This window comes from Dama dama, chromosome 5 (genome assembly GCF_033118175.1).
Source record: "Dama dama isolate Ldn47 chromosome 5, ASM3311817v1, whole genome shotgun sequence".
Lineage (NCBI taxonomy): Eukaryota > Metazoa > Chordata > Mammalia > Artiodactyla > Cervidae > Dama > Dama dama.
The window spans coordinates 94,806,824-94,831,162 of record NC_083685.1 but is presented as its reverse complement, the minus strand read 5'-3'; the positions used below and the strand labels follow the sequence as shown (position 1 = coordinate 94,831,162).

The following is a 24,339-nucleotide window of genomic DNA, read 5'->3' as shown; positions in this document are numbered from 1 at the left end:
AAAGAGCCTCTTGATGAAAGTGAAAGAGGAGAGTGAAAAAGTTGGCTTAAAACTCAACATTCAGAAAACTAGGATCATGGCATCCGGTCCCATCATTTCATGGTAAATAGATGGGGAAACAATGAAAACAGTGACAGACTTTATTTTTTTGGGCTCCAACATCACTGCAGATGGTGACTGCAGCCATGAAATTAAAAGACACTTGCTCCTTGGAAGGAAAGCTATGATCAACCTAGACAGCTTATTAAAAAGCAGAGACATTACTTTGCCAACAAAGGTTCGTCTAGTCAAGGCTATGGTTTTTCCAGTAGTCATGTATCGATATGAGAATTGGACTATAGAGAAAGCTGAGCACCGAAGAACTGATGCTTTTGAACTATGGTGTTGGAGAAGACTCTTGAGAGTCCTTTGGAGTGCAAGGAGATCCAACCAGTCCATCCTCAAGGAAATCAGTCCTGAATATTCATTGGAAGGACTGATGCTGAAGCTGAAGCTCCAATACTTTGGCCACCTGATGGGAAGAACTGACTCATTGGAAAAGACCCTGATGCTAGGGAAGATTGCAGGCAGGAGAAGAAGGGAACGACAGAGGATGAGATGGTTGGATGGCATCACTGACTCAGTGGACATGAGTTTGAGTAAGCTCTGGGAGTTGGTGATGGACAGCAAGGCCTGGCGTGCTGCAGTTCATGGGGTCACAGAGTCAGACAGGACTGAGCGACTGAACTGACTGACACAGAAGCACCTAACCTCCTTCTGGTACATTGTTCTCTGCCCACTGCTTAATATGAGACTCAGAGTGGATCACTTCTCGGTTTATTGTTTGGAGATTAAGGGATGAATCAAGGCAGGAGTGGGAAAGTTTGGTGATCACTTGAATCTTATTTGAAGATTTTTATTCAAATCTTTATTTGAAATTTTGAGGGTTCCAGGGCATCTCTGTTGATATCATTTTTTAGAAACTGTTTTTAAAATCTATTCATATTTGGGTTTATTCATCATACAGGTTTATTGGTTTGGACAATTTGGGTAGGGTTATTAAAGGAAACCAAGCCAAATTTTAAAATAAAAGTAAAGAAACCACCACAGAGAAGATGTTCAACGGTGGTGGTGTTGTGATGCCCTCATTGTTAGGAATAAGTTACCTTCCCAAGATAAGGGCGAATGAACCGAGTCGTGGTATACAGACAGGCCTCGGAGAGATTGTGGGTTTAATTCCAGTTCACAGCCACAAAGAGCAAAACTCCTAATAGTGTGTCATGTGAATTTTTTGTTTTCCCAGTACATATGAATGTTATGTTTACACTATATTGTAGCCTATTAAGTGTCTATTAGCGTTATGTCTAGAAAAAGCAATGTACATACCTTAATTTAAAAATACTTAATGGCTAAAAATTTCAAACCATCATTTTGTAACACAGGGTTGCTATAACCCTTCAATTTGTAGAGAAAAAACACAATACCTGCAAAGTGCAGTGAAGTGAAAGGTTTGCCTGTACAGATGTGGTACAGATGCCCAAAAAAAGAATGTAAACTTTTTGTCATATATTTAAAATATTTTCCTCCAGCTTATTTGACTTACATCTTTATTTTTTTTTATTTTTAAATATTCATTTATTTGTCTGTGTCAGGTTTTAGTTGCAGCACTTGGACTCTCTAGTTCTGGCGTGAAAGGCTCAGTAATCATGGCGCTCAGGCTTAGTTACTCAGTGGCATGTGGGATCTTAGTTCCCCAACCGGGGATCAAACCTACAACCCCTGCATTGCAAGGCAGATTCATAACCACTGGACCACCAGGGAAATCCCTTGACTTACATCTTTAATAGGTTCATCTCCCCCATGTACTGCCCCTTGCAAAACTTGTTAACACTTTTCTGGAGTCAGATGGTACCCAGAATCCTTAATTACCCTTTTTAATGGCTGTGTGATATTTCTTTGAGCTGGGTCTACCACAATTTTCTTTGTAGCTTTAGCTTTTAGGGGTCCTTGGGAGGGCTTGACTATGTCATCTGTGCTTTGTCTTCAAAGTTTTTATGCTTGCTTTCTTTAACCAGATGCTAACCCTGAGGTGACAATGACAATGCTTCGCTGGATCTATACGGATGAGTTGGAGTTCAGAGAAGACGATGTGTTCCTGACTGAGCTGATGAAACTAGCTAATCGGTTTCAGCTACAGCTCCTTAGGGAGAGGCAAGTCACAGCAGATACAGTCAAGCACCTCAGATGGTGGTGGCTGAGCTTTAATTATGCCAAGCTCTGGGAAAACAGCTGCTTCTGCTAATGTAAATAACTTTTGCAAGGTGTTCTTTTAAAGGCAATAGTGGAGAGAAAATTTTGTCTCCCTTGCTTTGTGTTGTCTTGTAAGCTAAATTTTACTGAAGCTTTTGGGTCTTCTCTCGTCTTTCACTGATTTATTACCTGCAACTACATAGATGTGTGAACTGATGAACCGAGTGTGAAATAATATAATCCAGTGTCCAGCCCCTCAACTTTCCCTCCTATATCATTTCCTTTCACTTCTACTTTCTGTCTGCTTGGAAGAAGTTCTTCTGACCTTGGAAGAAGGTCATATTCTCTTGTTACAAACACATTAATGACTGAATTAGTACATGAGGGTCTGTCTCAATAAATTTCATAGTGTTTCTGAGATCTCACTCTCTTCATTTGTTATGGCTTTTTAGGTTCCAAGGAGATAGCCTGCTATGTTTTTTATATTGCACTTTCTCTGTTGCTCTCCCAACTTGGTCTTTATAAACTACAGAACACAGTGAGAACACAGTTTACCAGGTGATAGCAGACAAAATACTCTTATTTTTTGTTGGTGATTTAGCCCTTGCAAGTCAGCTTGTTAGAAGGAATGCTTTTTATATCACTTAGTGATCTTTTGTGATCTCTGTGTGTGAAGGAATGGCGTTTCTCCTGGGTGGGTGGAGAGATAGCATTCCATCTGTTGTGTTGCCCTCAGCGTCAAGAGGGCTTCCCACGTGGTTCAGTGGTAAAGAATCCTCCTGCCAAGCAGGAGACTCAGGTTTGATCCTTGGGTCTGGAAGATCCCCTGGAGAAGGAAATGACAAGCCACTCCAGTATTCTTGCCTGGGAAATCCATGAACAGAGGAGCCTGGAGGGCTACAGTCCATGGGGTTGCATAGAGTCGGACATGATGTAGCAACTAAATAGCCACAGCATCAGAGTCAAGAAAGACCTGGCTACCTAGAGCCGCTTGTTCTGTTTGCATTGAGGCTGGCTGCCTGACATGGCCCACGGTGCCCCACATGAGTCAGTACACAGCTTACTCCTGATTATCTGTGATTGATGTGGGCTTGAGGCCATATTAATACCTAAATTCAATAACCTAAAAACCAAACCAGGTCTAGGATTTGTAGGTACATATAGTAGTAGGTTAGCCAGGATAGCTTTACTGTAAAGATCTTTCTTTGGGTGAGTTTTTGAATCATCTCAGAGTGAAATCAGAGCGTGATTTTAATTAGACTGAATGTGATTGATATCTACCCCTCCCCCCACACACATTTCCTGAGCTTTCTCAGATTGATTTTCTTGCTTATAAATTAAATTGCTTTAAGTGCCCTATAGTTAAAGTAGTTTAGATAGCTGTAATCTGTGTAATGGATTCTTTAATTAAAGGTTTATTGTTTATTAACTGATTAGGCTTCATAACTATCAACATTACCAGATGCTCAGTGTTTTATTATTGCATGTGGGTATTAAGTTTATCTGTCAAGGCTTTGTTAAGGGCTGGGATGAAAGAGACCCAGCCGTGGAGTCAAATGTCGGCTTTTGAACGATCACAGAGTGCCCACTGCTGTTTGCAGAAGGAATTACACATTTGAAATAGTAAGTGAAAGGGCTCTGACACATGGATGTGTGAAGTTAAATGTGAAGCAGGTGTTGCTGATGTTTATCATGTAGGGATCTTGGTTTGGGAATGCAGTCACCAGATTGATGAAAAGGGAAAAGGAAGTTTTGGGTGTAAGCATTATCAGGAAAATACTCTTAAAAAAAGAGATAATTAATAGTGTATGCTAACAACTGACAGTTTAAATAATTTTTTTTCCTGATTATTAGCTACATGTTCAGTGTGTGATATTTAGGAAGTATAGAATTATACAAATAACAAAAGTAAATCATCTGTGATTTAACCACCATTAACCTTTTTTTGTTTATCTCTTCAGTAATTTTTCTGCCTTATATTCAGAGGCACAGATGACAAAACTGGACAGGAGTTTGTGGGACACTTAAGCATACTCTTGACTTTAAAAATTAGGTGTACTGTTTTGTGCATCTGTATTTTTTTATACTCTAAAATGAAAAACATGTATTAACAGCAACAAACATCCCTTTAGAGAAAAGTCAGTGTGCCTTGCTGCTTTTCAAAGAGAAGATGTGAACTGAAAATCTGAATTTTTAAATATGATTACATGTTCTTCAGTTGTTTAAGTCATGCCAGTGACTATTTATAGGCTATCCACATTGTGAATGGCACTCTGGGGATCCCAGAGTTTAGTGAAAATGAAGTGTCTGCCAGTTATAACAAAACATCTGTCCTCATGAAGCATCGGGTGTCTTGGTGCAGTGTCTCTTGATGGTAGTAAGGAAGAGAATGGCATTTTCACACTCAGCATTTGTCTATAAAAATGCTTTATGAAGTGCTCTGCAGATGAGTTGGTACTCCCTGAGGTCACACCATGTTTTAGGACATTAGGATATTTGTCATTGTAAAGGTGGTAAAAGTTTCACATATCCGAAAAGAGGACATTTCTCCTGGAATGCTCTGATTTCGTAGCCAGGGTCAGAATGACTTCACCAGACATTGCAGCCAGCATGCTAGAGTTTGGGGAGACTAGTGTGCAGACAGCAGAGGCTCAGAAGTAGAGCATCCTTACTCATTATTGTAGTGACTTACTTAGATATGGTGCCAATTTGATTTAAAAGTGCCCTGGGGGAGGTGCATCTTTACACCAAGCTATGTTGCTTAAAAACAGAGCCCATAAGCACAGGTCTTGGAATTAAATGAGTGCGTTCATTTACTGCTAGGTGAAGAAATGGCTGCAAGATTATTCTTGCTCCTGGCTGAAGTCTCATTTGTGAGGTTTAGAAAATTTGTTCCTCCTCCTTCTCAGGTCTTTCTCGTGACTTTCCTCCTTTCTTTCCCCATCTCCCCCTGTCCTCTTGGTATTCAAACCTCACCTGTTAAAGCTGAGAGTTATCTGTTAGGCAGTTATTCTTATTTACAGTAGAACTGAATCTCTTTTGTATTAGTTATTAAATTATGCATCTTCCTTGAGGAAGACCTCAACTGGTAAGCGAGCATACCTACTATGTACCTCAGACTGTGCAAATTGTACATGGTTTTCCTTTATCTTGAAAAACACTCATAGATCCTCTGAACCTCTGAAAGAGAGCATTATCCTTTTTTCACCGAGGAGGAGAGGGGGGCACAGGAAGCCCGTGTAGTTGGGCCCTTCAGCGTTGGTCTTTCTTACTGACCTGATGATTCACTTTGTGTCTGTCACTACCTTCCCTCGTGATGAGAACTTGGTTTTTGTGAGCACTGTGGGACAGAAGCAGCATTGGGGTGTCGGGGTATTCCCTGAGACCACATGAGGCCTCTTGGATGCCCTTGGAGGTGAACTTGACTTGTAGGGAGATGTGTAGGCAAGGGAGGTGGGAGGACTGTGTCACCGCCTCCTTCCTCCCAGGCCCGGTGCTGTGGAGGCTCACCAAGGTTTCTGGAAATCCTAGGGTAGTGGAAACTTGGGGCTTCCCTGTTCTGCATCTTGTAGTCTAGGATGTGTGCCTGCTTTGTGCTACCAGAGACCCTCCCTGACCTAGTTGGGGCTCTCTTGTTAATGATTCTCAGAATATTGTTGTTGCTGCTGTTACCAGGCGCTGTGGGACACCGGTGTAGCCAGTTCTTCTCTGTCTTGGTGTTCTGTAGTTTGTCTCTTAACTCAGTCATTTCTATACATGATAGATTTTTAAAGTGGGCTTTCTAAAGTCGGCTTTATTGAGTTTCGATTCACATACCTTGTGGCATGATAGAGTTGTGCTAGTGGAAACTGCAAGTGTGTCCCATACAATTAAATATCGAAGGACTGAATTTGATGCATTTCATGTTTGACATTACAGTCGCCTGTGTGTATGATCAGTGAGTTTCATGTGGTTACTTTGAAGGCAGTTGGGGTGTTATGCTTAACATGTTTATTTAAAGATTATTTGGATTCTGACCGGAATGAGCAATACAATAATGAAATTCTGGTACTTAGAGTAACTCAGCTGCAGTTTACTCATAGCTGTATTGCTTAAACCTTACACTTTAGTGTTATTGGACATAGCCAGCCAGTACACAGATTGTTGCTTTGGTTTGTTCATTTATGAATATATTGATCCTAACAATCCTGTTGATCACTGATACTCTCTTGTAGATGTGAGAAGGGTGTGATGTCTCTGGTGAACGTCAGGAACTGTATTCGCTTCTATCAGACTGCGGAGGAGCTGAATGCCAGCACATTGATGAACTACTGTGCAGAAATTATTGCAAGTCACTGGGTAAGTGTGAGGCTGAGGAGTGTGGGGAAAAAAGCACCTTTGCTGGAAGTCAGGAGACCAGGGTGTGGGACCTGGTTCCACAGAAAGTTACCTCTCTGGCCCCTTGTTTCCTCTTATAACAAAATTGAAGGCTAAGTAGTTGTGTTAGATGATCTGTGAGATTCTTTTTGGCTCTAAAGGCCTCCTAGTTCTGATGTCAGAGTCGAGGGGCAGAAGATAGCCCAGGCCAAGAAGCAGGCTTGGAACGAAGGGACACACACCTGCCTTGTCCTCCATCTGCAGGAGCCGTGGCCGCGCCTCACAAGCAGGTGCTTCTGTGGGGCCAGCAGGCCTGTGTGCTCAGCAGTGCCTCCTCTGGGCTTTCTCTGCCTCCTTGGTGTCTGGAGGGCATTGTTAAATTAGATCTGCTCCCTTAGGTAGCTTTCATCATAAAGAAGAGGTTTTGCAGTTCTTGGTTGTCTGTTTTGCATTTTTTAAGAAAATCATGGCTAGTGCTGTTTTATAACCTAGTTTCTGCAGATTGTTTGTTATTCAGCAACACTATGAGAAAAAGTGTCTTAACTGGATTTTGAAGAATTGAAACAGGAACCTTTCTGCTAAAATAGAGAGAGATTTAGAGATCTGCAACAGTAGAAACCGATGAGTTGTTTGTGGAAGTTCTGATTAATTCTGTTATCGTCTTTGTGGGGCTGAGCGGGGAGGAGTCTGTTCTCATGTAGAGGGCTCCTGTGGCTGTGTCCTGTGGGCTGTTAGTGTCGCTTGTGCTTTACCATCTTACCCGGAGGCTGAGCGGTGCTGTGGTGAAGAATCCACGCTCAGGAGAGGGGGTGGGGGACGGGGAATGCGGTGGGCTCTTGGCTCCAGATCCCCGCTCAGCTCTTCACTCTCTGTGTGAACCTGGGCAAGTTAATCAGCCTCTTTTTGCTTTACTTTCATCATCTGTGAATGAGGATAATAAGAGTACCTACCTCAGGGTTTTTGTGAGAATTCAATGAGTTGGGAAATGTTAAAGTAGTGCCAGACACTTTCCAAGTGCTTCCTAAGAAATGTGCATTGTCATTATTGTTGATATGTTGAATCTGTTCTGCTTTTCACTGTCTTTTTTATCTGCAGGATGACTTACGGAAGGAGGACTTCAGCAGCATGAGTGCTCAGTTGTTATACAAAATGATCAAGTCCAAGACCGAGTACCCATTACATAAAGCTATCAAAGTAGAGAGAGAAGACGTGGTATTTCTTTATCTGATTGAAATGGACTCACAGGTACTCTGCCTTTTCCCCAAACTGCACTTCACTTGTTCTTCTCTGTAATGCTCCTCACTTCTCTGAGCCATTCCTGGTCTTTAATGTACATGTTTCTACTATTGGTTTGTTTGAAGCCACCTGAACTTTTCCCCCTCATACTTAATATTCTTCCAGCCTCTGCCCATCACCCACTTCCAAGGACACTTCCACATTTTAAGGTAGTTGTTTCAGCAGTATTTAACTTTCAGGTACTAATTAATGCCTGTTTTAGTTTTTCTTTTGCCACTGTTAGAAATTACCACAAAAATAAATAAATAAACACACACACACACAAAAGAAATTACCACAAGCCGGAATTTCCCTGGTGGCCAAGTGATTTAAGACTCTCTGCTCCCAATGCAGGGGGCTTGGGTTCGATCTCTGCTCAGGGAAGTAGATCCCACATGCCAAACTAACTGTCTGCGTGTCACGACTGAAGATCCTGTGTGCCACAACTAAGACACAGAGCAGCCAAATGAATAAATAAATATTTTTTGAAAATTTACCACAAACCCAGTGGCTTAAAACAATGCAAATTTATTATCTTGTGGTTTTATAGGTTAGAGGTCTGGTTGTTGGCAGGCTGTGTTCCTTTCTGGTGGCTATAGGGAAGCCTGCTTGCTTGGGTTGTTGGCAGAATTCAGTTTCTGGTGACTATAGGACCAGCATCCACATTTTCTTCCTGGCTGTGAGCTGAGTCAGGGCCATTCTCAGCTTCTAGCGGCCAGCACATTCCTTCACCCATGGCCCCTTTCCTCCCTCTTGAAAGCCAATATGTCGGATCCAGTCTTTCTTATGTCACATCTGTCTGATCTACTCTTCTGCTTCCCTCTTTCTTTATTAAGGACTCATGTGAGTAGATAGATTGGGCCCTCCTTGCAGGTCCAGGGTCCTCTCCCCATTACAGGGTTGTTAACCTTAATCACATCTGCAGAGAGCCTTTCATTATGTGAGGTGACATAGTCATGGGTTCTAGGGATTAGGACATGGATGTATTTGGGAACGGTCCTTCTGCTCACTGCATTGCCTTAGGGGAAATGGAGCTGCTCTAGACAGGTGGCTGTGTCGTGTGTTTTATCTTGATGTCCAGAGTAGGGGGAGACCTTAAACTGCCAGGAGGAATTAGGTAGTTAAGCCACAGTCTTTCATGAAGACGTGAGCTGGGTCCCATCAGGCTGTCTGACCCTCCATCCTGGCACTTGTGTTCCCGCAGCATTGTCTGCATGTCCCTCTTGTGTCATCTTCCATGGCGTTTGCACCTGCTCTGTGATCCCTGGTAGTCCTGGGCTCCTGGAAAGGCATGCGCCCTGAGGAGGCCCAAGAGAAGTTTGTGAATTCAGTTGAATTTGGAGAGTAAGCTATAGTAAGTTATAGGACTAAAATCTCATATTGTATGAGATGATATTGAAAAGTCAGGGTCCAAGAGTCAGTTGTCTTCTCTACTGACTGTGTGCTGATGTAGCAATTTCTCTCTGCAGCTCCCTGGGAAACTGAATGAGTTGGATCATAATGGAGACCTTGCATTAGATCTAGCCCTTTCCCGACGGCTGGAGAGTATCGCCACCACGCTGGTTAATCACAAAGCTGACGTGGACATGGTGGACAAGAACGGCTGGAGCTTGTTACATAAAGGAATCCAAAGAGGTAGGAAGAAATGTATTTTATATTTTTCTCTGCGGGCAGTTTTACTTTTATCCAAGTAACTTTCAAAGACGCTCTGACGCTGTTCCATAGACTCTCAAAGGCTTCTTGAGTCTGTATTTGGCAGGTAGCAGACTTAGAATTTGTGATCAGTGGGTCACAGGAGAGACTGAAGAGCTGTTGCCTCATGCCTTGTTGGTTAGGCTCTTCAGAGTATCATCAGGACCCCCAGAAGAAGGTTAGAGAGATGGTACTTAGAGAAAAAAAGCACCTTTTACTTGTAAGCAGTCAATGTGTTACTTGCTCATCCAGTACATTACTTTCTTCAGAAGTTGTGCCAGGAAGACTTTACTGGTATCGGTTACTGCAAGAGAAGGAAGGTTCCAGGAACACAAATACTAAAACCTATTCTGGGATTCACTTTTACAAACTGGATTTCTCATCTAGCATGGCAAAGTGATAACATTTCATTTTGTTCTAGGAGAGTTATTTGAAATTGTAGCTGTATTTGAGTACATTGTCATTAACAGTGGGAAGTTATGTAAGTGGCAGAATTATAATCAAAGCATTTTCATCTTATTGAATTAAAGGGGGAAAAGTACTAGTCTTTTGTTTTTCCCATGGCCTTAATTCTTAAGTCCCAAATGGATCCGGCCTGACTCTACTTTGCAGTAGTCTTTTTTCGTTGGCCCTGCTACACAGCATGTGGAATCTTACTTCCCCAACCAGGGATCGAACTCACACCCCTTGAATTGGCAGCACAGAGTCTTAACCACTGGACTGCCAGGGACACCCCTGCAGTAGTCCCTTTTTTTTGACAGAGTGAGAAGCCATATAGGGGTAGAGTTCCAATATGGCCTGAAAGCTTTCAGATGACTCAGAGCCTTCATTTTGTAGAGGGATGGATGACTTGATTGAAGTACTTGGCCATGGCCACATTTTGTTTACATGTGGACATCAAAAACAGGACACACTGGTTTCTCCACATCTTAATAATGTGTATTTAACCTTCCAGTTGTGCATTATTATTCTATTATTATCTCTGCCGTGCTTTTGCCGTTCACAAGTTGCTCCTAGCTGGTGGGGTGTAATTACTTCAAATATGGTCCTGTTGCAGCTGTGGCTTTGCCCTTTTTGGGCAAAAGTTTTAATATAAATCTCCCTCTAAGTCATGTGTTAGAGTGTTAAGCGTGCTGGCTGATGAAGAGGAAAATTTTGTTCATCATTGAGAAGGAAATCCTTAGAGTATGTGAGTGTCAAGAGCAGATGCCTAAAAAAAAAAGAGCAGATGCCTTTTTCCCAAGCATCCCTCTGCACTGCACAAAGCCACTGGGTGCTTAGCACTGAGTGTGTGTTCAGTGGGAAAAGTTTCCACTGCATTGGGAACTATTCTTTCCCATACTGTTCAGTGTCTGAGATGTTTATTTTGGAAACAGATACACTTGTTACTAAAAAAACAATCTCAGAATCATGTGTCAGAATTTCCTCTTAGGGACTTAAATTCTTATGTGTGATGAAAAAACATCTTTGATGAGTTATTAAATATTTTGATGATTGCTTGGTTACGAGAATTGCCAAGAATTGGTGATGCATTTTTGATGCTTATTTTCAGATGATTCAGTCTTCCTCTCTGAATTTATTAGTTGCTTGCAAGCATGGGGATTGCAGTGTGGGCATAATAAGCTTGACTGTTGCTCAGTTGGCAGAGCGTGGCATGGTGTGGAGGACAGAGCACTGGTGTTGGAGCCTGATGTACCACAGTCTGAATCCTGGCTTGTCCACTTATTCTGTGGTCTTGGACAAATCACATAACCATTCCTGAGTCTCTTTTTCCTCACCTGTAAAGTGAGAATTATTTTGCTTTACTGGTTGTTGGGAGACTGCGAGATAATAACACGCTCAACCCAGTGACTGCCATGGGGTAGGCTCTTCCCTTGCCCTGAGTGAAATGCCATAACCAACTTCATTTTCTGTAGGGATCTTTTTTCACTTTTCCTTCTTCAGCTTGATCTGTCAGACTGTTGACCTGCCCATATGGTTGAATTGAGTAATATACTTAAAATTTGACTGTTAACCTTACTTTAAGTTGATTATCATATAAGTGAAGCTCTTTAACACATGAGATTTTGGTCTGGTTGTGGGCACACATTAGAATCTCTCACCAGAAGAGTCAATGATCATCCTAATAACCAAGTGTACCGGTCAGTTTCTGTCAAGAATGTTTCTGTAAAAGAGGGAGATTGTTATAAAAAAGAAGAAAAAATGAGTCTGTGAGTGAGCCTACAGGGGATGTTCATGTGACCAGAGAGACCCTATCTCCTCTGATTAGCTGGATCTGGGCAAGAAGATGAATACTTGCCCTTTTCTCTCTTTTTTTTTGACCATACCACACAGGTTGTGGGATCTTAGTTCCCAGATCAGGATTCAAATCCAGGTCCGCAGCAGTGAAAGCCCAAGTCTTAACCACTGAATCGCTGGGGAAGTCTCACATCCTTGCTCTTTAAAAGCATTCTTCTTGTGCTTATTTTCCTTGATCATTGGCATCCATCAGTGGGCCTCTTAAGCAGCGTGCTCCTGTCTAATTGTTCGTATCAGTTTGTAGATGATCCTACAAATTGGAGCAGCATGAGATGCAGCTTTCAGTTTTAATTACACAGAAACAAGGGTACAGCATCACTGGTTGGATTCAGATGGGTGGCATAATAAAAATTTTTTTATATCTTAAGCCCTTTTAAAAAGAATCATGGTTTTTAGATTAGATTTACTTTATGAGAGCCAAATTTTTTTTTTTTTTAAAGCTTGTACATATATGCATACATGCAATATATGCATCCCACCTAAAAAGTGTTACTTAGGAAGTTTTGGAAACTGAAAATTGACAGTGTTTTACACTAACAGAAAGTCAGCCCATGGATATAAAACCCAAAGGAAATAGACAACTGACATCAAAAAAGCAGAACAAAGGGAGGGAACAGAAAATGTCCAAAGCACTATTTATAAAGTTTTTGACAGCAGAGAAACTTTTAGATGGGGTATGTCTATACCAGACTTTCAACCTATAAAACTGCAAGATAATAAATTTGTATTGCTTTAAGCCACTGGATTTATTTAATTTAATGAAATTTAATTATTTAATTTAATGACAGTTACTGCCTGGTTCCTGAATAAAACTTCAGTTAGAGAGCTTCACTGAAATAAAAAATTGTGTGTGGATTTTTTTAAAACATTAACTGCATTGTTAGGAATATTTTTATATGGACAAGTTATTATAGTAATGCCTAGTTTTCTTGGCAGTGTTGAGGAGTGAAGTGATGAAGTAACCAGAACTGTTAAGCACCAAGCAATTTTTTTCTTAACTATTTTCTGAAGGAAACTGTTCTAAAATCTATTAGAGGTTTTCTTACTGTCAAAAAACTTTATAAATGGTGCTTTGGGTATTTTCTGTTCCCTCCCTTTGTTCTGCTTTTTTGATGTCAGTTGTCTATTTCCTCTTGATTTTATATCCATGGGCTGACTTTCTGTTAGTGCAAAACAGTGTCAATTTTCAGTTTCCAATAATTCCTAAATAATTCTTTGTGTGGGGTGCATATATTGTATGTATGTATATATGTATAAGGGCTTCTCTGGTGGCTCAGAGGGTAGAGCGTCTGCCAGCAATGCAGGAGACCCAGGTTCGATCCCTGGGTCAGGAAGATCCCCTGGAGCAGGAAATGGCAACCCACTCCGGTACTCTTGCCTGGAAAATCCCATGGATGGAGAAGCCTGGTAGGCTATAGTTCATGGGGTCGCAAAGAGCTGGACACGACTGAATGACTTCACTTTGATATATGTATAAACTTTGAAAAAAAACTTTGGCTCTTATTAATAGAATAAATCTAATCTAAAAATAATGATTCTTTTTAAAAGGGCTTAAGATATATTAAAAAATTTATTATGCCATCCACCTGAATCCAGCCATTGATGCTGTACCCTTGTTTCTATATGCAGTCTTGCCCCAGTTATTCTTCTGTGTGTATAGTGTATTAAAAGTGTCTCACTGACACATCTTACTTTAGCTTTGCTGTCTGTTAACTATTTAGTTTGGAATATATGCCAAGCTTAAAGGTAATGAAACCGTATTTTACCTCTCCTCCAGTACATTATATATCAGGCTTGTCATTTTAAGGCTCTCTGTCCTCATAATTCTAAATTTCTTTCCACTTGCAGAATGTAGGTGGCTTTCTCTAAGATATTTTATTCTGTTGCTGATGTATAGTTTTTATATATTCTCTCCTAGACTCAATCTCTGTGGGCTTTGTCCATATTACAAATGAAAACCCCAATATGTCCATGTGCATATGGACAGCAAAGGGTGACCCAGCCTAGTCCCCAGATATACATGTTACCTGTTGCTTTCAGAACTCCACTGACATTTTTTTGTAAAGAAATCTAAGCTTTGGTCCTTTGCACACAATTCTGGTAAAGATTGTATTTTCCCCTGCCCTCCCCAAGAAAAGAATCAGGGACAGAAGAATGAAAATATTTCAGGATTGGCTGGTTAGAGAATTCTTCAGTTACCCGAGATCATAACTGATTGGAATTGGAGCCATTCGGTTAACGTGGAACCTTATAGCCTCAACCTGTTAATCCATTTTCCTCCCAGACATTTACCTGATGTCTGTTACGTATGAGACAGTGGATGGAGCCCTGGTGGCTCCGTGGTAAAGAATCCACCTGCTATTGTAGGAGACACAGGTTTGATCCCAATCCGGAAAGATCCTGTGTGCTGCAGAGCAGCTAAAGCCACACATCACAACTACTGAACCTAAGCTCTAGAGCCTGGGAGCCGCAGCTGCTCAGCCCCTGTGCTGAAACTCCTGAAGCCTGCATGCCCTAGAGCCCATGCTTTGCAACAAGAGAAGCCACTGCAATGAGAAACCCAAGCGTTGCTCACCACAACTGGAGAAAAGCCCGAGAGTAATGAAGACCCAGCACAGCCAAAAAATTTTTTTTAAAAACTATAAAAAAAGAAAGGAGATCAGACCTGGTCCTACCAGAATTCATGGGGCCTGTGGTAGCCTAGCCATCCTCACTGCCAGAGCTTACACAACTCCAGCAGCAAGGTAGTCCCTTGGAAGAAGGAATAGAATGGGTGAGAAATTCCAATTGATTTTGAAATTCCATGTTTAAGAAGACTAGATAAAACTCATATTATTCAGATGCAAATGAGCACAGGAATCCAGATAACAGACTTGAGAGCTTGGCCACTCCTGAAATCCTAACCTCCTTCTCAAAGTTCAGAGCACAGAAGTATGGTCGAAGAAGATGAAATGATATTGCAAGATATAAAAGAAAACTTCTCATAAATGCCTTTGTAAGAGCTATTGCAAGTATAACAGGTTAGAGGCATGCAGGTACTGCTTAGGGACAGACTGTGATCAGGAATGAGAGAGGGAGGTAAATTGTATTGGGGAGGAATCTTTGGAACACTTTATGAGAGCTGATGACCAGAAGAAGAATTTGAAGGATAGAAGCCTGGTATACTTAAGATTGTAATGTGATACTGAAGCGAGGGGTTGGGACAGAGGTGGCTGAATTCGAGTATGTTTTAAGTCTATGATCTCAATGATGAGATCTTCTCCGTCTACACTTACTGACCGTTACCTTTGAGAAAGCACTGGTCAGAATAGCTCGCCCTGGCTGTTGTCATTTGTGACCATTTCTTCTATTGTTTCCTTTCAAGGAGATCTCTTTGCTGCCACTTTCCTCATTAAGAATGGGGCCTTGGTCAATGCTGCCACATTGGGTGCCCAGGAGACACCATTACACCTCGTCGCATCATACAATTCAAAGAAACACTCGGCAGCTGTGATGTCCGAGATGGCACAGCTCACAGAGGCCCTGCTGCAGGCTGGCGCGAACCCCAACATGCAGGACAGCAAGGGCAGGTAAGCTGGGGCGCAGGTTGGCTGCCCTGAGCATGGTTCCCAGAGTGTTTTTATCTGGTGGCACATTACTGGCAGGCGGAGACTTCGTGATTTTTTTAGTCCAGCATTATTCACTCTGAATTCTACTGAAGTCACAAACACTGATTTGTTTTGCAAATGAGAGACAACTAAGGCCAGAGGCACATGGGAAAGCTGTTTCCCTCTTGGGTAACTGTGGTCCTTGGGTTTTTAAGCAGTGTCTGGCATCTCCAGAGTGGTCATCCAGTCCATCTCCTCCAGGGAACTTTCTTCCCTCATCTTTTTTAGAGCTAATCGATTACTTTGAAGAAGAGTACACTGTTGCAAAGTAATCAGTTTTATTTCTGTGAGGTTTAATTGTTGTGTTAGTCCCAGTTCCACCTTCTTGTAAATGCCACTTCAGACATCTCGGCGTGCTTAATTTGCTGTCTTCCACAGCACTTCCCTTTCCGCACTGACAGTTGTGTCATGTTCCTTTTGTCCCTTCCCAGAAATATTCGACTGAGGATTCCTTATACATTAGAATATGAGAAAGGGTTGCTTGTCTTTGGAACAGTAGTGTGGGAGGCATTGAAGGGGAGTTAAGCCACCTGAATCACCAACAGTAGAGGACCCAATTTTTATCCTAGCAGCTCAGTATTTTATACCTTCAAAATACCCTCTCAAAAAGTAACTTGTGAGGTCGCTGGAATAGGAAAATGGATTTGTGTGATGGCTAAGGTACTTATATAAGATGGCTCTCCATGGACTCAATATAATGTCATAATTATCTAATTTCTCAAGATAATTGCATCCTTTTTTTTTTTTTTTCTCCTTCTGGTGATTGTCCTTAATTTTTTTCCTCCCAGCTGCAATAAACTGTGGTGTTCTGTATCTCTCAGATAGATGCCAGCCTGGGAGTCTCTGTGCTCTGTGGTGGCGTCTTCCTCAGGGCACATGAGGGCTAAATAAAAGCAGTGACAAGTGAAAAATGCCATTTTAGTCAGTTCCTGCCTGTTGCCACTCACAATGTGTTTGAGTCTAACAGAGAAGTATGGGAAGAAAAAAAAAAATCTCAAAATAGTGGAGGATAGGTAGGTGAAAGTAGGCGTACCTATGGCAGAAACTGCTGTTTTAAAAACATGAGTATATACACATTCATTGAGTCAGTATTTTTTATATCTTTTCATTGATTCTTGTATTTTTGGCTACTGAATAAATTGTAACATATAATCAAATCCATTTTCATCTTTGATTTTGATTTTGACCTTTGATTCTTGGTCATGGCTTTGGAAAATTGTTTGCCAGGGTAGAAAAAGACTGTGGCAGAAATGTGGAATTTCCTGTGGATTCTAATCACCTCCTGCTGTGAATAGTCCTGAACTGGGCATGTCCAGAATTGACACCTCTTCTTCTTCATCCCACAGGACTCCCTTACACTTGTCCATCATGGCCAGGAATGAATACGTGTTCAATCAGCTGCTGCAGTGTAAACAGTACGTAGGCAGCCGTGGAGCAATGAAAGAGCTGTTGGTAGGGTGGGATCATGAGTGAAAGATAATGCTCTTAAAATGTCTTTTAGCATTATCAATTTTAAGAAGTAAAAGTAAGATTAAAAAATGTCCTTCAGAATGAGACTGTTGACAGTACAAAATGTCTGAAGACAGTTGTACTTGGTGTTCACATTGCTTCCTCATTTCAGGTTAGATTTAGAGCTGAAAGACCACGAGGGCAGCACACCTCTGTGGCTGGCCGTGCAGTACATCACTGTGTCTTCCGACCAGTCCGTAAACCCCTTCGAAGACCTCCCTGTGGTGAACGGGACTTCATTTGATGAAAACAGCTTTGCAGCCAGGCTCATTCAGCGGGGCAGCAACACCAATGCACCTGATACAGTAACAGGTAGAGCACAGCAGACCCCTAAGAGCTGATGCTCAAGTCTGAGACTCCATGAAATACTTGTCAGTGTTTTTACCAAAACTTTAGAAACTGAGAGGAATGCTATTATGAGAATTAGTTTGTATTTAATTTTAACTGTAGTAAAAAGTCTGATCTTGGGCTTCAAAAAACTTAGCCAGACTCTAAGTTAAGTCTGTTAAGCTGAAACACTTCTGTTTGTTAAATGCAGTGAGAGTCAGTCTTTATGGACTCAGAACTCTTTTTATCCTCTTAAAAATTATGTCCCAAAGGGCTTTTGTTTAAGTGGATATCTTTGGTATTTACCATATTAGGAATTTAAACTGAGAAATTTTTAAAAGATGTATTAATAATAATAACAAACCATTTTATGTTAACATATAACATTTTTTATGAAAAATAACTTTCAAAGCAAAATTTATTTGGAAGAGTGACCTGGTTTCTAATATTTACAACTATATTCAGTCTTCTGAGATACATTGTTTAGTTAAAAAAAATACGCCCTCACACACTTAGTAGTGGGAAAAGCAAGGCATATTCTAAGAGCCTTTTCAGATAATTGTGGGTGTATTTGTTTGATACTATAGCAAACAATTTATCAAAGGATAATTTTTTTAAAGTTAGTTGCAGTATGGAATCTGAAGCTATATCAATGAACTTTTTGTACTCTTATATTAAAATCCATGGTCTGTATGTGCTTTGAATGGATCTTCTCTGTACATGATTTTGTAACATCATGCCTTAGTGGTTTGGAAAATCTTGTTTTACTGGTTTACGGAGATCTTCAGAATGATCATTTATTTAGAATCACATTTGTTAATATCACTAGTAACCTCATTAGAAAAGTCTTTCAGTATTGAGGAGCTGTTAAACTTACAGTGGCAGACAGAAGTTTTCCAAAGTTTCAGTTTTCACTTGTAAGATCATATTTTATCATTTGGTAGGGATATTGCCAGTTATTTTTCTTAAAGAGGCTCACTTTTTAAGAATATGTCTACCCGATACTCACTTTTGAATAACCATAGCTTATTAGTTATCATTCTTTCAAGTAAAAATGGTGCTTCATGAAAAAAAACTGTTAGTTCAGTTTGCAGTTAAAACAATGGCTTTCCTTTGTGACAGCTGTTGTAACATTCTTGATGCATGCTTCTTATTTGTCACACAGAATTTTATTTAATTCATTTATTTTTGGCCACACTGTGCCACAGGCGAGATTGTTAATTTTTCTTATCGGTTCCGTCAACTTTACATTATATACTTTGAGTTTTAATAGAAGTTCAGGAGTATTATTTTTTCCTTGTTGCAGTTTTCACACACGTGTAATAACAGAGCAGTGTTTTGTCTCGTTGCTTTACCTTGTTTTTAGTACTGGTATTTAATCTGACTTTTCAAATAACATAGCTGTGGAACATGAGACTTCGTGTTTATCCAAAAAGGGCATAAAGTTAATAGAAAGAGACAGCAGTGTTCTGAGACTAAAACCACTTCAAGAGGAAAGGAAGAAAAAAAAATTGATTTTTTTCTAAGATTTCTATTTAGAAAGCAGTGCTAACTAAAACATTTCTAGGCCAAGAATAAACATATTTAAAGCTATAGGAGTAAGACAAGTGTTTAAGGAGCATTTTCTGATAGAACTTCAGCTCACAGTGTCTTCAGAATGGTTATCTACCCCAGAGGTTCTCAGAGATGACTTCCCAGCCCTCACTGCCTAAGCAACATTTGGCAACACCTGTTGGCAGATTTGATTGTCACAGTAAGGTTGAGGGGGCTACTGGTACCTCGTGGGCAGAAGCCAGGGATACTTCTAAACATCACAGCATGTACAGGACAGTTCCTCACAGCAAAGAATTCGCTGGCCCAAGATGTCAGTAGCACTGCTGCTGAGAAATGTTCTTACCAACCCTAGTAAGGAGATGTAACTCCCCTCTGGTCCTGGGCGGTGGCTAGTGGCAAATCCAGGGAGGGGTGCCTGTCTTCTGACTTCCAGACCAAGTGTTTGCTCCCCACTCAGGCTCATCTTAGTCTGTGTGTCCACACACAGAGAGGACCTGTGTGGACTTAAGTGGTACCCACTTCCGGTGTGAGCGTGTCAGCTGTGAAAGGTGGTGGGGAAGGTAGGGTGTGTTGCAGTGTGAACTTGACCTAATTTTTATGCAAATGGCAGAATGAATATGCCCATTTTCTCCTAGGAAATTGCTTACTACAGCGGGCAGCCGAAGCAGGAAATGAGGCAGCAGCTCTTTTCCTGGCAACCAATGGTGCCCATGTCAACCACAGGAACAAGTGGGTAAGTGTGACAGGGCAGCCAGGCAAAGCGACTTTGGTCTGTGGAGGAAATGGCAGTGGCCGATAGGTAGAAAAAAACAGATTAGAATCTCTTCAATGTTTGTAAAAAAAAAAAAAAAAAGAATACGTGGACATTGTTAAAAAACTAGTGTGTATCAAATGCCTTTATCCTCAAATATTGGTTGGTTGATTCATTCAGCAACCACTTCTTAAGCATTTGTGACATCAGGTCCTAAACAATACACTGTGGACTTCACGGCTACTATAGATCAGCAGACATGGACACAAACCTACCATGTTAGCGTCTTAATTTTTTATAATATTTTGCATTTGCTAAGGTTTTCAGGTTTTCCTTAGCAAATGCAAAATGGATGGATGCGAGTTGGTGATGTACAGGGAAACCTGGCGTGCTGCAGTCCATGGGGTCACAAAGAGTCGGACACGACTGAGCGACTGAACTGAAGGTTTTCCTGTGTGCATGTTTATTTAGTCTGCGTCTCACACTAAGGCAGATGTCACAGTGTTGAAGGGTGGTGAAATGAGTCGGACATTTCTGGCTTTACCAGATTTCCCACTTCCCATTCTGCTGTATGTGGTCTCAGGCAAATTGCTTAACCTTTGTGAGCTTCAGTTCTCATCTATAAAGTGAGCTTAGTATTGATTTCAGAAAGTATGATTAAAGATCATACTTTAATATATGATAAAAAGAAATAAATTTATTTCTTTAATATAAGATAAAAAGAAATAAATTTAAGTGCTTATTAGTGTAGCATCTGGGACTTTAGAAAACTACCTGATAGTTATTTTTACTTTATAATTTTCAGACAGGGAGGATATGCTCATCTTTAAGATCATGTTCATTTTATAACTACTTTGTGCCAGGAGCCTTAAGGTTATTATCCCTTTCAGTTTTCACAGTGGATCTAGAAGCGTCATGTATTGAAGAGACATTAACGCCATCTGTAAATCCCTCATTTCAGAGTCAAGTGCCTTGAGACTCTGGAAGGTTAAGTGGCTTAACCATAAGTTAGGTACTTCATCAGTAACAGAGTCAGTGTTATGATGCAGGCCTTAGGACATGCAGTTGCACTTCTCTCAACAGTGCTGGGCAGGGCAGTAAACAGTAAGCTTGGTGTAGAAGACAGTCCAGCGTGTCATGGAAGCACAGGGGAGAGGGCAGTGCTGTTTTTTTCTCACCATTAAACCTACTGATCTGTCTGCTCCTAAACCCACGGCTGGCCTGCTCTCCAGCTAGAATGATGGCATGGCCTATAGGCACCAGTGACTGGTTTCTTGGTTTTGTTTCTGCCATCATGTGTCTCTGCCTCTGTCTGTCTCTCTGCTGTATCATCCCTTTTGCCCACTGTTCATTTCTAATAGCTACAAGACATGCTCTGCTGCTTCTCAAACTTTAAAAACATCCTCCTGTAGGCCCACAATGTCTCCCTTCGCACCTCTAGCTGGCAGAGTGGAGGTCCAGGCTGGAGCCAGGAGGGAATCATCTGGACAAGCAATGGCTTGTTCCAACCTCTCATACTGGATTTGGACCCAACAGTATGGGTTTCAGGGGGAACTGCAGCATGATGGTCCATAGGACCTCTGTGGCTCTCAGAGGCAAGGGTTGGAGAGTTGTTGGACCTGAGAAGAGGAGGGAACTGACCAAGGGAGGAATTGTGGGGAGGGCAAATTCCATTTTGTGATTGTTGAACTCCTTTTTAAACATTCAGGTGGGAGTATTCTGTAAGCAGTGGGAAAATTGGGTGTACACACAGGACTGGGGAGCTGGGTTTGAGAATCTCCTGCTTGTAGATCCTGGTAGAAGCCATGGGGGTAGCTAAGAGAATCCAGGGAGGCTGTGTGGTGGAGAAGGGCTGGAGCAGAAGGCTGCCCTGGGGAGGAGGCTCTATGGGGAGAGGAGAGAATGGCCCCCCGGGGCTGGTGAAGGAAAGGAGTGAAAGAGCCAAATCCTTGTCACCCAGTGAGATCACAGTGGCAGGACCTACCGGAAATCCAGGACCCAGAAAATCAAGAGGCAGAAATAAAAGTCATTAGCTAGAAATGAGGAAATTACAAAGAAATTACCCAGCTCAGAGTTCAAAGTGGTTCCCTTTGGGAAAAGAAAATTTCCTTTTTTAGGGAAATGAAGGTGGGTTCTTGCTATCTTTCACAGCAAGCCTAGTAGGTAAAGTTCTTGGACTCGACTTGTTTAATGAGTATGTGTAGCTTCAGTAGGAGCTGGTGCAGAGCAGGGTATTGATAGTTGTTCCTATTTATTTGGGTGAAAAATCCCACGTGTGTCTCCATGTGTACATGTATTTGTATTCACACATATATACGTGTGTTTATGTCTCCCTGTGGCTATTCTGTCACTTGATAGAAACATGAAACTGGCCATGATGCTTCCCTCAGGGGAGGATAACTGGGTGATGGGGGCTAGGCATGAGGGGAAGCTTCTTTTCACTGTATTCTCTTGTACCTTTTGAATATTGAATCAGGTCCCTGTATGTAAAAATGGTTCTAATTTTTAAAAAGTGGGAGAAGGGGGTCTTTTCTTCATCAGAGTTCCAGATGAAGTTGATACGAACTGGTTAGAGAAGCAGGGCTTTGTGTGGTGATCGACAGACAGCACCACTTTAGTGACGCTTGAAGGTCATCTGTGGTAGTTCTTTAATAACAATCATGTATTATTTTTATAATTAGCAAAATAATTATAAAAGCAAAGTGAAAGATGGAAATGCAGAAGATGAGGATCCAGGGCGTTTGGAGGGTGCTGGGAGGACACTGGAGGAATCTAGGACGATGGCACAGCGTGGGGGAGGGAAAGGAGACCTGAGGAGCATGTGGGACAGAGGTCATGGAACTGGTGACAGGATGAGCCCGGGGTTGCATCTGGCGTTGGGGACCTGTGTCACAGCGCATAGGCTGTCTCCATCCCTTTGCAAGGGGGCTCCCAGCCTGAAGTGCTCTGACCAGGGCCACTTGCTTCTGTTCAGGGAGAAACCCCGCTGCACACAGCCTGTCGGCATGGCCTGGCCAACCTCACTGCAGAGCTGCTGCAGCAGGGGGCCAACCCAAACCTGCAGACGGAGGAGGCCCTGCCGTCCCCGAAGGAGGTTGCATCCCTGCCCAGCTTAGCGGACAGCAGCGTCTACCTGCAGACACCCCTGCACATGGCAATCGCCTATAATCATCCAGATGTGGTGTCTGTCATCCTGGAGCAAAAAGGTAGGAATTTGGGGGTCCTAGTCCCCAAAAGATGGGGGTTACTGCCCATCACTATGACCTCCAAACAGTGGTTTAGTTAATGACACAGTTGATGTTTCTCCTATTGGTGAGTTTCCTTAGTTGAAAAATCCTTTGAGGTCCAACCAGATAAGTGTATAGTCTGGTTTTGGCTACAGTTTTTTCCTGTGTACATTTGTAGGATGGGGCCTGCCCACTTCGCCTGTGTGGTTAAGGTGTTAAAGCCTTGTATTTCCCCTCTCTTATTCTGGGGGGTTTTCCCAGGACATACTTCAGGGGCAGGTCGAGCAGAGCTTTGCCTCGTCAGCACTGTCTCTGAGAACTCTGCTACCACCTGTCTTCCACGAGTCGGTCAGCCTTCTCATCCACCTCTGAGTCTCCCTGGCAAGTGAACCGTGAGAGAGGAGCCAGAAAGGGGGGGCCAAGGAAGCCCCTGCCATGTGGGAGGCTGATTTCCCTCAGAATGTCATTTTCCAGTTTTTTTTCCTTCCTGCCCTGAAATTTGTTTTACTCTTGCCTGCATCCTTGTTGGAGCTTCCCTGGTGGCTCAGTGGTAAAGAAACCACCTGTCAGTGCAGGAGACAAGGGTTCAATCCCTGGGTCGAAAATATCCCCTGGAGAAGGAAATGGCAGCCCGTTCCAGTATTCTTGCCTGAGAAATCCTATGGACAGAGGAGCCCACTGGGCTACAGTCCATGGGGTCACAAAAGCGTTGGACACAGCTTAATGACTAAACAGCAGCAGCAGCACCCTTGTTAAGGCCAGCATCCTTCAGCACTGTGCTTGTGGAAGGAAGTGGGGTGCTAGGTAGGCTTTGCCGCCGCCTTTGCCCACACGGAAGGTATAAGATGGTAGGGCTTACGTGTTAAAAAAAATGTTGCCAGTTCATTATTTTGATCCCTTTTTGGTAATCAAGAAATTAATATGTGTTTCCATAGTGGAGCCTGTTTTCCTTTTGTGAACATCCGGTGTTTTAACCTTTATAACCATTCATTTTCCTCATAAGCTTTGCTCCAAAATATCAAACGTCTTGGCTTCCACTTCCCACAACAAGATCTGTCAGTTCTCTTTGTATAGAAGTGATCAGTCAGTCAGTTTGAAACTGAGCTTGCATTCTCTTGAGTACCTCCAATGTGATCCACGGGATGGTGAAATCAGGTGTTTTTTTCCTTTTAAAAAAATGTAGCTAATGCTCTTCATGCCACCAACAACTTGCAAATTATTCCGGACTTCAGTCTCAAGGATTCTCGAGACCAGACTGTGCTGGGCCTGGCATTGTGGACTGGTAAGGCGGTGTCAGTGGCTGCAGACAGGCGTGTGCCAGAGGGTGGGTGTGCGAGGGAGGGAGGCGGAAGGGTTGGAGCTAATTGTTTGTGTAGACTAGCCTTTCTGTTTGGGTTAAGCCTATAGTAATGTGGAAAACTGCTGGCCTTGCGAAGTCAAGAGGGTGTGTTTGTTGTAGTAAGAGGCTGAGGAA

At 42.1% G+C, this 24,339-nt stretch overlaps 1 protein-coding gene across 3 annotated transcripts in view; it reads left to right on the top strand.

Moving 5' to 3' along the window:
- Positions 1 to 24,339, top strand: part of ANKFY1 (ankyrin repeat and FYVE domain containing 1) — a 69,260-nt gene that overhangs the window by 27,842 nt on the left and 17,079 nt on the right. For 2 of the 3 annotated variants that reach the window (XM_061143149.1, XM_061143150.1), the window contains 10 exons: positions 2,055 to 2,190; positions 6,444 to 6,567; positions 7,681 to 7,830; positions 9,330 to 9,495; positions 15,215 to 15,419; positions 16,844 to 16,912; positions 17,119 to 17,318; positions 19,523 to 19,620; positions 22,613 to 22,844; positions 24,049 to 24,147. In XM_061143149.1, coding sequence (XP_060999132.1) covers positions 2,055 to 2,190; positions 6,444 to 6,567; positions 7,681 to 7,830; positions 9,330 to 9,495; positions 15,215 to 15,419; positions 16,844 to 16,912; positions 17,119 to 17,318; positions 19,523 to 19,620; positions 22,613 to 22,844; positions 24,049 to 24,147 — 1,479 coding nt within the window. Of the gene's footprint in view, positions 1 to 2,054; positions 2,191 to 6,443; positions 6,568 to 7,344; positions 7,469 to 7,680; positions 7,831 to 9,329; positions 9,496 to 15,214; positions 15,420 to 16,843; positions 16,913 to 17,118; positions 17,319 to 19,522; positions 19,621 to 22,612; positions 22,845 to 24,048; positions 24,148 to 24,339 lie in introns of those variants that run through there. The other variant, XM_061143151.1, reaches the window with a different exon arrangement.